General features: G+C 54.2%; 1 protein-coding gene and 1 long non-coding RNA gene across 2 annotated transcripts; one reads left to right on the top strand and one right to left on the bottom strand.

Moving 5' to 3' along the window:
• The first annotated feature begins 2904 nt into the window (after nucleotides 1–2904).
• LOC108538238 (uncharacterized) lies at nucleotides 2905–7225 on the top strand. Its single transcript, XR_001888024.1, has 3 exons — nucleotides 2905–3049; nucleotides 3130–3262; nucleotides 6019–7225. It is a non-coding gene; the product is annotated as an uncharacterized LOC108538238 (long non-coding RNA).
• A 1464-nt stretch (nucleotides 7226–8689) lies between these two features.
• ACTB (actin beta) lies at nucleotides 8690–12173 on the bottom strand. The gene is made up of 5 exons (XM_017886195.1): nucleotides 11988–12173; nucleotides 10974–11102; nucleotides 10600–10839; nucleotides 9533–10153; nucleotides 8690–9420 (listed from the first exon to the last, which is right to left on the bottom strand). Exons 2-5 carry the CDS (start codon nucleotides 11094–11096, stop codon nucleotides 9277–9279), a joined length of 1128 nt encoding a protein of 375 aa, XP_017741684.1. The 5' UTR covers nucleotides 11097–11102; nucleotides 11988–12173; the 3' UTR covers nucleotides 8690–9276.
• Between the last annotated feature and the right edge of the window lie 388 nt (nucleotides 12174–12561).

Genomic DNA, 12561 nt, shown 5'->3' with positions numbered 1-12561 from the left:
CAGGAGATCGAGACCATCCTGGCTAACATCGTGAAACCCCGTCTCTACTAAAAAATACAAAAAACTAGCTGGGCGAGGTGGCGGGCGCCTGTAGTCCCAGCTACTCGGGAGGCTGAGAATGGCGTGAACCCGGGAGGCGGAGCTTGCAGTGAGCTGAGATCTGGCCACTGCACTCCAGCTTGGGTGACAGAGTGAGACTCCGTCTCAAAAAAAAAAAAAAAAGAAAAAAAGAAAGATGAAAACCACTGAATGTTGGGTGTAAAGACCCCAGGGGCAGAGTTGGTGCCAGCGCCTGGCTGCTCTCACTCTCACACAGGCCATTCTGGGATTGGAGAGGCTGGATCTGGGTGACAGTTCCTCACAGAGTCCCCACAGCTCAAGGTGTGAGAGCCCCCTGGAGCACCTGGCTGACTGTGGTGGGCAGTGGGACTCTGAGGCCAGGGCAGAGTACTAGGCCCTGTGAGTTCACTGAGAGCCTGGCACAGGGCCTGGAAATGAGGCAGGCTATGGTAGTGGTCTGTGACTGCCCCACTCTCCACTCCTTTCCAATTCATCCACAGTGGGGTCCGAGGCCAGGCACAGCAGCTCTTGCCTGTAATCCCAGCACTTTGGGAGGCCGAGGTGGGAAGATTACTTGAGTCCAGGAGTTCGAGACCAGCCTGGGCCACATGGTGAAACCCCCCTCAAGAGAAAAACTAGTCAGGATGGTTACATATGCCACCATCTATCTTTCTTTTCTTTCTTTCTTTTTCTTTTTCTTTTGTTGAGATGGAGTTTCATTCTTGTCTCCCAAGCTAGAGTGCAATGGCATGATCTTAGCTCACTATAACCTTCACCTCCTGGGTTCAACTAATTCTCCTGCCTCAGCCTCCCAAGTAGCTGGGATTACAGGCACCTGACACCACACCCACCTAATTTTTTTGTATTTTTAGTAGAGACGGGGTTTCGCCATGTTGGCCAGGCTGGTCCCCAACTCCTGACCTCAGGTGATCTAACTGCCTCAGCCTCCCAAAGTGCTGGGATTACAGGTGTAAGCCACTGTGCCTGGCTGCCATCATCTATCTTTCTTTCATTTTCTTTTTCTTTCTTTTTTTTTTTTTGAGACAGAGTCTTGCTCTGTCGCCCAGGCTGGAGTGCAGTGGCTGGATCTCAGCTCACTGCAAGTTCCGCCTTCCGGGTTTACGCCATTCTCCTGCCTCAGCCTCCCGAGTAGCTGGGACTACAGGCACCTGCCACCACGCTCAGCTAATTGTTTGTATTTTTTGTAGAGACGGGGTTTCACCATGTTAGCCAGGATGCTCTCGATCTCCTGACCTCGTGATCTGCCTGCCTCGGCCTCCCACAGTGCTGGGATTACAGGTGTGAGCCACCACGCCCAGTCTCTTTCTCTCTTTCTTAAAAAGAGACAGAGTCCCGCTATGTTGCCCAAACTAGTCTCTAAACTCAAGAATGAATTCTAGGCTGGGCGCTGTGGCTCACGCCTGTAATTCCAGCACTTTGGGAGGCCGAGGCAGGTAGATCACGAGGTCAGAAGTTCAAGACCAGCCTGGTCAACATGATGAAACCCCGTCTGTACTAAAAATACAAAAATTAGCCAGGCTTGGTGGCACACACCTATAATCCCAGCTACTTGGCAAGCTGAGACAGGAGAATTGCTTGAACCCAGGGGGCAGAGGTTGCAGTGAGCCGAGATGGTGACATTGCACTCCAGCCTGGGTGACAGGGCGAGACTCTGTCTCAAAAAAAAAAACAAAAAAATAATGAATTGTAATGTAAACTGTGGACTCTGGGCGATACTGTGTCAACACAGTTTCATCAGCTGTAACATGTAGCCCTCTGGTGGGGGTGTGGATAGAGGGGAAGGCTGTGGGTGTGTGGGGACAGCGAGTACCTGGGAACTTCCTGCACTCACCATTCAGTTTTGTTGGGAACCTAAAACTGCTCTAAAAAAATAAAGTCTATTAATTTTTTTGGAACTGCATTTTTGTTTTTAAACCAGAGTTTCGCTCATGTCACCCAGGCTGGAGTGCTATGGTGCAATCTCAGCTCACTGCAACCTCCGCCTCCCAGGTTCAAGCAATTCTCCAGCCTTGCCTCCTGAGTAGCTGGGATTACAGGCATGTGCTACCATGCCCAGCTAACTTTTGTATTTTTTTTCCAATACAGAGTCTAACTGTCACCCAGGGTGGAGTGCAATGATGCGATTTTGGCTCACTGAAACCTTCACCTCCCGGGTTCAAGTGATTCTCCTGCCTCAGCCTCCCGACTAGCTGGGATTATAGGCAACTGTCACCATGCCCAGCTAATTTTTATATTTTTAGTAGGGACAGGGTTTCGCCATTTGGCCAATCTGCTCTTGAACTCCTGACCTCAAGTGACCCACCCATCTCAGCCTCCCAAAGTGCTGGGATTACAGGTGTGAGCCACCAGGCCAGGCTTGAACTGCATGTCTGGCCTTCTCACTCATGGGGATCCTCCCACTCATACCTAATGGCCTCAGGGTCGTTGCATGAGCTACTCACCTTGCTGAGTGGCCCTCACCCCACCTCCGGCTAATTTCTTTTTTTCTTTTTTTTTTTCTTTGAGACGGAGTCTCGCTCTGTCGCCCAGGCTGGAGTGCAGTGGCGCCATCTCAGCTCACTGCAAACTCCACCTCCCGGGTTCACGCCATTCTCCCACCTCAGCCTCCTAGTAGTTGGGACTACAGGCGCCCGCCACCACGCTCCGCTAATTTTTTGTATTTTTAGTAGGCACGGGGTTTCACTGTGTTAGCCAGGATGGTCTCGATCTCCTGACCTCATGATCCACCCGCCTCGGCCTCCCAAAGTGCTGGGATTACAGACGTGAGCTACTGTGCATGGCCAAGGCTAATTTCTCTTCATCTTCCTCACATCCCTTCTGCAGAAGCCCTACCCTTCCCTAGACCATGTCACCATTCCGTTGCATCCTCTGCCATTGTCCCTCAGAATATTCCTAGATGGCGTTTATCACTGTGGATAGTTATCACCATTCAGCGTTTTGGCTAAGATCAAGTGTACCATCACCGTGAGTAATTAAATATGCATTTTAAATTAATTATTTAAGTAATGAAATAGTCATATTTGATTAAATAGTTGCATTTAATTACAGGTGGCTTATACCTGTAATCCCAGTACTTTGGAAGGTGGAGGCAGGAGGATTGCTTGAGGTCAGGAGTTTCAGACCAGCCCAGGCAATATAGCGAGACCCCCATCTCTATAAAAAAATTTTAAAAATTAGCCAGGTAAGGCCAGGCGCAGTGGCTCATGCCTGTAATCCCAGCACTTTAGGAGGCCGAGGCAGGCTTATCATGAGGCCAGGAGATAGAGACCATCCTGGCTAACGTGGTAAAACCCCGTCTCTCCTAAAAATACAAAAAAATTATCCAGGCCAGGCGCGGTGGCTCAAGCCTGTAATCCCAGTTAGGAGGGGCAGGGAGAGAATCACAGAAGGTCAGGAGATCGAGACCATCCTGGCTATACGGTGAACCAGACACGTACTCCTACCTAAAAATACAAAAACTAAGCCGAGCAGAACGTGGCGGGCTGCCTTGTAGTCCGCAGCTACATACCGGAGGCGAGGCAGGAAATGGGCGTGACCGCGGGGAGGTCAAAGCTTGGCAGTGAGGCTGAGATCTGGCCACATGGCATCGCAGCCTGGGTGAGGCACAGCGAGACTCCATCATCAAAAAAAAAAAAAAAAAAAAAAAAATTATCCAGGCATGGTGGCAGGCACCTGTAGTCCCAGCTGCTCAGGAGACTGAGGCAGGAGAATGGCAGGAACCCAGGAGGTGGAGCTTGCAGTGAGCTGACATCATGCCACTGCACTCCAGCCTGGGCGACGGAGCGAGACTCTGTCTCAGAAAAAAATAAAATAAAAGGAAAGCGTTGACCAGGTGCAGTGGCTCATGCTGGTAATCCCTCACCTCTAGGAGACCAACAGATGGAAGGATCGCTTGAGGCCAGGAGTTCAAGACTGCAGTGAGCGATGATCACACCAATGCACCAAGCCTGGGCAACAGAACGAGATCCCATCTCTAAAAATAAAACTAAAATAGCTGGGCACGGTGGCTCACGCCTGTAATCCCAGAACTTTGGGAGGCCAAGGCGGGTGGATCACCTGAGGTTAGTAGTTCAAGACCAGCCTGGCCAACATGGTGAAACCCCATCTCTACTAAAAGTACAAAAAAAAATTATCTGGGTGTGGTGGTGGTGCCTGTAGTCCTAGCTACGAGGGAGGATGAGACAGGAGAATTGCTTAAACCTGAGAGGCAGAGGTTGCAGTGAGCCAAGATCACACCACCGCACTCCAGCCTGGGCGACAGAGCGAGACTCTGTCTCAAAACACTAACAAGAAGAGTAAAATAAAATAAAATAAAATAAAATAAAATAAAATAAAATAAAATAAAATAACAAAATAAAATAAAAGGACTGATGCAGTGTACCTGCTACAGTCACCCCTCCAGTTGTTACTGATATGCCCATTTCTCAAATGGGGACATAAGCAGTGATGTGACTTCCTAAAGCCACATAGACAACGTGTTTGACAATCAACCGATGCTCCATTCTGTCTTGGAGGTTGTATCTCCTCTTTGGGCCTCTGTCCCCAATCAATCCATGCCTCTGAGATGCACACGCTACACCACCCCCCCAGGTGACTCCTCTGGCCTCTGGAGGCAGCTCAAGCGTTCTTCCTCCAGGAAGCCCTCTGGGGAAGCCTACTCAAGAGTGATGGCCCAGTTAGCCAGGCACAGTGGTACACATCTGTAGTTCCAGCTACATGGGAGGCCGAGGCAGAAGTATTGCATGAGTCCAGGAGTTGGAGGTTACAGTGAACTATGATCACAGCACTGCACTCCAGCCTGGGTGACAGAGTGAGCCTCCGATTGTGAAAAATGAAATAGGCTGAACGTGATCGCTTATGCCTGCAAACCCAGCACTTCAGGGAGCCAAGGTGAGTGGATGACTTGAGGCCAGGAGTTCAAGAACAGCCTGGGCAATATAGCAAGACATCATCTCTACAAAAAATAAAACAAGAAAAGAAAAAGAGTGACAGCTTCTCTCTCCTTGTTTCTCCCTATCCCCAAGTCTACCCATGTTCAATGATCTTTTGCTTTTTTTTTTTTTTTTTTTGAAATGGAGTCTCACTCTGTTGCCCAGGCTGGAGTGCAGTGGCACAATCTCAGCTCACTGCAGCCTCCACCTCCCAAGTTCAAGCGATTCTCCCGCCTCAGCCTCCTGAGTAGCTGGGATTACAGGTGCACGCCACCATGCCCAGAAAATTTTTTGTATTTTCAGTAGAGATGGGGTTTCATCATGTTGGCCAGGCTGGTCTCGAACTCCTGACCTCACGTGATCCAACTGCCTCGGTCTCCCAAAGTGCTGGGATAACAGGCATGAGACACTGCACCTGGCTCCTTTGCTGTTTGTGCGGGGGTACGGAGTCTCACTCTGTCTCCCAGGCTGGAGTGCAGTGGCGCAATCTTGGCTCCCTGTAACCTCCACCTCCCAGATTCAAGTGATTCTTCTGCCTCAGCCTCTGAGTAGCTGGGATTACAGGTGCACGCCACGCTGCCCGGCTAATTTTTTTTTTTTTTTTTTTTTTTTTTTTGAGACGGAGTCTCGCTCTGTCGCCCAGGCTGGAGTGCAGGGGCCGGATCTCAGCTCACTGCAAGCTCTGCCTCCCAGGTTCACACCATTCTCCGGCCTCAGCCTCCCGAGTAGCTGGGACTACAGGTGCCCGCCACCTCGCCCAGCTAGTTTTTTGTATTTTTTAGTAAAGACGGGATTTCACCATGTTAGCCAGGATGGTCTCGATCTCCTGACCTCGTGATCCACCCGTCTCGGCTTCCCAAAGTGCTGGGATTACAGGCTTGAGCCACCGTGCCTGGCCAATTTTTGTATTTTTAGTAGAGATGAGTTTTCACTGTGTTGGTCAGGCTGGTCTCCCTTTGCTTTTTAAAATCTGTATTTCTGGCCCTCTTCCTTTCTTTTGGAGTAGGGGGCAGCAGCAGAGGCTTGTGCAGCCATGCCCAAAATTAAGACTGGGACTTCCTTGACAAGGAGCAGGATCTGCTGAAGTCGCTGGTCAACCTATGGGTGAAGCTGTCCCAGCTGTGCGTCACCAATGTCAGCAGTCCCCAGTCTTTTGGCACCAGGGACCAGTTTTGTGGAAGATAATTTTTCCATGAATGGGGGCGGGGGGATGGTTTTGAATGATTCAAGCACATTATGCTTATCGCATACTCTATCTAGTATTATTACATTGTAATATATGATCAACTAATTCTACAACTCAACATGATATTGAATCAATGAGAGCCCTGAGCTTCTTTCCCTGCAACTAGACAGTCCCATCTGGGGGTGATGGGAGATAGTGACAGGTCATCAGGCATTAGATGCTCATAAGGAGTGCACAGCCACCGGGCGTGGTAGCTCACGCCTGTAATCCCAGCATTTTGGGAGGCCAAGGGGGTGGGTCACCTGAGGTCAGGAGTTTAAGAGTAGCATGGCCAACATGGCGAAACCCTGTCTCTGCGAAAAATACAAAAACTAACCAGGGGTGGTGGCACATGCCTGTAATCCCAGCTACTCAGGAGACTGAGGCAGAAGAATTGCTTGAACCCAGGAGGCAAAGGTTGCAATGAGCCAAGATCACGCCACTGCACTCCAGCCTGGGTGACAGAACGAGACTTCATCACAAAAAAAAAAAAACAAGACAAAGAAAAAAAATTGAGACAGGATCTCATTATGCTGCCTAGCCTGCATTTGGACTCAAATGACCCACCTGCCTCAGTCTCCCAAAGTGCTGCGATTACAGGTGCGAGCCACCATGCCTGCCTGGTCTATTTTAGTTTTTAGAGTCAGGGTCTTGTTCTGTCACCCAGGCTGCAGTGCAGTGGTGCAATCATAGCTCACTGCAGCCTTGAGCTGCTGGGCTCAAGCGATCCTCCCACCTCAGCTTCCCAAAGTGCTGGGATTACAAGCATGTGTCATCACGGCAGGCCCAATTAGGTAAGTTTTGAAGTATGTCTACACCCGCCAGACCACCACCAGAATGACATAATGAACATCACCTGATGCTCGTGCTTATCAAAGCCTCTGCTCTTTCTTCCCATGATCACAGCATGTCATTGTACACTCATTTGCCTTCATGCTTGTGATGTCTTCCCCATTAAACTGGGTGCCTGGTGAGGACAGGGAACACATCTAGTTGGTTCTCCTCTATACCTGCAGTACCTGGCACAAATAGTGATTGGATGGATGGACGAATGAGCGAATGAATGAAGTCCTCATTTCCAGACTGACAGCTCCTTCAGGGCAGAGTCCTTGTCCAGGTCATCTCAGCAGCCTCGGGCCCGCCATATAGTGGTCACTCAATGGATGGGTGTTTAAGTGGCCCAAGGTGGCCCAGGGCTCACCACTGCAGAAATCAGACCAAAAGAGCTGGAACCGCCCCAGACAGTCCTTCAGGGGACCTCCAAGATAACCCAGGAGGAAGGGGACCACCTTCCTCTCTGCCAGCAGCCACTGTGCACAGGTAAGGCAGTCCTAGGCCTCCTGGGAGGAATGAATCATTTCCAGAACAACTGCTATGCACCAGGTGGTGTTTTGGGTAAACAGCAATCCTGCAAGGGATCCTCACCCCCTTTTCTTCATTCTCTGCTTGTGTCAATCACAGCTTCTAGCAGAGGGAAGGGAGGCCAGGCTTGGTTTCTTCTTGCAAGAGTATTTAACTCAGGGCCCTGCAGAACAATGAGAATCTGACCTGCAACTAGCTGGGCATGCTGGGGCGTGCCTGCGTAGTTTCAGCTACTTGGGAGGCTGAGGCGGAATTGCTCGAGCCCTGAAAGTTGAGGCTGCAGTGAGCCAAGGTTGTGCCATTGCACTCCAGCCTGGGCAACACAAGACCCTGGCTCAAGAATAAAAAAAGAATCTGCCTGCAGTGCCAGGCAAGCCCTGCTGTCCAGGAGTCTGGATGTCTCCCTCTGCAGCATGGGTCACAAAGAAACTGGCCGAGGCCACGGGATGGCACCCAGTCTCCAGTCACAAGGCAGAATCCAGTCCTCAGCCCACAGCTAACCAGAGCTGTCTGCAGACCAGATATGGCCCCATGACTGTGATTCCAGGTTCTCCAGTCTGGGTGAATAGGCAGGAATCCCAGCCTCTCCTCAGCCTATGGGAGCCTGGGCCAGGCTGACTCTCAAGGGTGACCCCGACAGCCAACACCCCATATGGTGAAGGAAAAGGTGTGGCAGCTACGAACACCCACTACACCCCCACTCAAGGGAACACCACGCTAAAATTGACCCTCAGGGAGTTCCACTCCCAGGAAATGCAGGTGCCAACCAACCCCAATGAGGAATGGCACCTGGGCCAACAGACACCCCAAAATAGCCCATTCCCACCTCAAGCATATGCAGAGTACCACAGAAATTAGGGTACGTGGGAATGGGTGGAAGAGCCAGGCCAGGAACTCCCCAGTAAGCAGGAACAGAGACCTGAATCCTGAACCTCCCCCACCCTCTAAGGGTGCTTAATGTTGAGGCAGAAGGGACCTTGGCCCACCTCCACTCTAGGTAAGGACAAGTTGGCCCCCACCGCCCCACCCTTCTCCAGGGTTCACCCTCTGCTGCCCACAACCCAGTCACGCCACAAAGTCACGCTTGGCCTCATTTGTAAGGTGTGCACTTTTATTCAACTGGTCTCAAGTCAGTGTACAGGTAAGCCCTGGCTGCCTCCACCCACTCCCAGGGAGACCAAAAGCCTTCAGACATCTCAAGTTGGGGGACAAAAAAGGGGGGCACGAAGGCTCATCATTCAAAATAAAACAAAATAAAAAAGTATTAAGGCGAAGATTAAAAAAATTTTGCATTACATAATTTACACGAAAGCAATGCTATCACCTCCCCTGTGTGGACTCGGGAGAGGACTGGGCCATTCTCCTTAGAGAGAAGTGGGGTGGCTTTTAGGAGGGCGAGGGACTTCCTGTAACAATGCATCTCATATTTGGAATGACTATTAAAAAAAAGAACAATGTACAATCAAAGTCCTCGGCCACATTGTAGAACTTTGGGGGATGCTCGCTCCAACCGACTGCTGTCACCTTCACCGTTCCAGTTTTTAAATCCTGAGTCAAGCCAAAAAAAAAAACAAAACAAAACAAAAAAACAAATAAAGCCATGCCAATCTCATCTTGTTTTCTGCGCAAGTTAGGTTTTGTCAAGAAAGGGTGTAACGCAACTAAGTCACAGTCCGCCTAGAAGCATTTGCGGTGGACGATGGAGGGGCCAGACTCGTCATACTCCTGCTTGCTGATCCACATCTGCTGGAAGGTGGACAGCGAGGCCAGGATGGAGCCGCCAATCCACACGGAGTACTTGCGCTCAGGAGGAGCAATAATCTGAGAAGGGAAGGGAACAGGCAGTGAGAACTCTGGATGTGATAGCTCCCCACACACCACAGGGCCCCATGGCCCACCTGCCCAGGTCAGCTCAGGCTGGAAGGACACCCACCTTGATTTTCATCGTGCTGGGCGCCAGGGCAGTAATCTCCTTCTGCATCCTGTCAGCAATGCCAGGGTACATGGTGGTGCCACCAGACAGCACTGTGTTGGCGTACAGGTCTTTACGGATGTCCACGTCACACTTCATGATGGAGTTGAAGGTAGTTTCATGGATGCCACAGGACTCCATGCCCAGAAAGGAAGGCTGGAAGAGAGCCTCAGGGCAGCGGAACCGCTCGTTGCCAATGGTGATGACCTGGCCATCGGGCAGCTCGTAGCTCTTCTCCAGGGAGGAGCTGGAAGCCGCCGTGGCCATCTCCTGCTCGAAGTCCAGGGCGACATAGCACAGCTTCTCCTTGATGTCACGCACGATTTCCCGCTCGGCCGTGGTGGTGAAACTGTAGCCGCGCTCAGTGAGGATCTTCATGAGGTAGTCAGTCAGGTCCCGGCCAGCCAGGTCCAGACGCAGGATGGCATGGGGGAGGGCATACCCCTCGTAGATGGGCACAGTGTGGGTGACCCCGTCACCGGAGTCCATCACAATGCCAGTGGTACGGCCAGAGGCGTACAGGGACAGCACAGCCTGGATGGCCACGTACATGGCTGGAGTGTTGAAGGTCTCAAACATGATCTGTAAGGGAGAAATGCACCATGTCACACTCAGGAAGCTACTGGGGACAGCCAGGCGAGATGGGGGACATGCAGGAAGTGCAAGAAACACCGCTAAGTGTGCTGGGGTCTTGGGATGGGGATTCTGTTCAGACCTACTGTGCACCTACTGAATACACACTCCAAGGCCGCTTTACACCAGCCTCATGGGCTTGTCACACGAGCCAGTGTTAGTACCTACACCCACAGCACTGTCTGTTTTAGACACCTAGTCAGAGAGGCAAACACCAGAAAAAGAGCTCATCTCGGAAAAAAACAAATAGAACCTGCAGAGTTCCAAAGGAGACTCAGGTCAGAGAAGAGAGTCCTACGGAGAACGGCAGAAGAGAGAACCAGTGAGAAAGGGCGCAGCTCCGGGAGGCCAGGAAGGAGGGAGGTGGCCACCACAAGAGATAGCGGGCCACTTACCTGAGTCATCTTCTCGCGGTTGGCCTTGGGGTTCAGGGGGGCCTCGGTCAGCAGCACGGGGTGCTCCTCAGGAGCCACACGCAGCTCATTGTAGAAGGTGTGGTGCCAGATCTTCTCCATGTCGTCCCAGTTGGTGACGATGCCGTGCTCGATGGGGTACTTCAGGGTGAGGATGCCTCTCTTGCTCTGGGCCTCGTCGCCCACATATGAATCCTTCTGACCCATGCCCACCATCACGCCCTGGGAAGGAAACAACAAGGCGCCCTGAGCACGGGCGAGGCCCCCACCCCAGAAACCCGGAGACCGCCGTGCAGAGAAAGCGCCCTCGCCTCCCGCCCGCTTCCGGGGCCGCCCCACCCACCCAGCTGCCCTACCTGGTGCCTGGGGCGCCCCACGATGGAGGGGAAGACGGCCCGGGGGGCATCGTCGCCCGCGAAGCCGGCCTTGCACATGCCGGAGCCGTTGTCGACAACGAGCGCGGCGATATCATCATCCATGGTGAGCTGCGGGAAAGCCGGGAGCGCTGTGAGCCGAGGTGGCCCCGCCCTGCCCACTTCCGGCGCGCCGAGGCCTTAGGCCGCCAGGGGGCGCAGGCGCGCGCCCAGATTGGGGACAAAGGAAGCCGGGCCGGCCGCGTTATTACCATAAAAGGCAAACACTGGTCGGAGGCGTCCCCACCGCGCGCGGCAGGAAGCCAGGCCCCCACCCCCTCCCAAACAAGGAGCCCGGGCCCGCCTCCGCTCGGTTCAAATAAGCGCCGGGGTCGGCTCCGCGCGCGCCGCGCGCGCGCGCGCGGGCGGCCCACCCTCAGTGCGGGGCGGGCCGGCGCCGGGCAGGGAAGGCAGGAAGTGCGCGCAAGCGCCCCGAAGCCGCGGCGACCCCACCCCTTCCGGCGGGGCCATCCCTTGCCCCAGCACAGGCCGCGGCACCCCGGGCCCCAGAACGCACGCGCTGTTAGCGCCTTGAGTCCCAGCGCGCACGCGCAATTAGCGCCGATTCCCAGCGCGCACGCACAGTTAGCGCCCCAAGCCCCAGGACGCAGGCGCAGTGGCCCCCCCCCCCCCCCCCCCCACCAAGCCTGGCGGGCGCTCCGCCGCGCCCACCCTGCAGTCCCCACTGGCAAGAGGCCGGCTCGGACAAAGACCCCGCCGGCTGCCCCCGTCCCGAGAGCAGCACCCCCAGAGCGCGCCTCCCGAGCGCGGCCCCGCGCCTCCAAACTGGAGCGGGGTGTCCCCACATCTCTGGAGGCCCAGGGGCTTCTCCCACTGCAGTCCAGTCCCCACATGCGACCCCCGCTGCGGCGCAGGCGGCTCTGCACGGGCGAAGGGGCCGCGGCCTTAGGCGGCCGAGCCGGGAGCGGCCTACCAGGGTCGGCTGGCCGGGCTTACCTGGCGGCGGGTGTGAACGGGCGGCGAAGCGGCGAAGGCGAGGCTCTGTGCTCGCGAGGCGGACGCGGTCTCGGCGGTGGAGGCGCGTCGCGCCGCCGGGTTTTATAGGGCGCCACCGCGGCCGCTCGAGCCATAAAAGGCAACTTTCGGAACGGCGCGCGCTGATTGGCCCCGCGCCGCTCACTCACCGGCTTCGCCGCACAGTGCAGCATTTTTTTACCCCCTCTCCCCTCCTTTTGCGAAAAAAAAAAAGAGCGAGAGCGAGATTGAGGAAGAGGAGGAGGGAGAGTTTTGGCGTTGGCCGCCTTGGGGTGCTGGGCCCGGGGGCTGGGGGCGCGCGCCGTGGCCCCCGCACCCCACGCTGGGCAGTGCCCGGTTCGGCCCCGCATGGCCAGGCCTGTCCCCGGCCTGCCCGTCTCTCGGGCCCCCCACCCACCGCGGGACATTCTAGGTGTGGACGTCTCTTGGGCACTGAGCGCCCAGGTGGGGTGGACCAGGGTCTGCACGGGTGCCAGGGTCCTGGGTGCTGTGCGCTCCTGCAGAAGGAGCCCTTGGAGGGCATGGAGTGGCCAGG

Source organism: Rhinopithecus bieti, unplaced genomic scaffold (genome assembly GCF_001698545.2).
Source record: "Rhinopithecus bieti isolate Rb0 unplaced genomic scaffold, ASM169854v2 scaffold_13704, whole genome shotgun sequence".
NCBI lineage: Eukaryota > Metazoa > Chordata > Mammalia > Primates > Cercopithecidae > Rhinopithecus > Rhinopithecus bieti.
The sequence above is the reverse complement of the archived record's forward strand: the minus strand, read 5'-3'. Positions and strand labels throughout refer to the sequence as shown.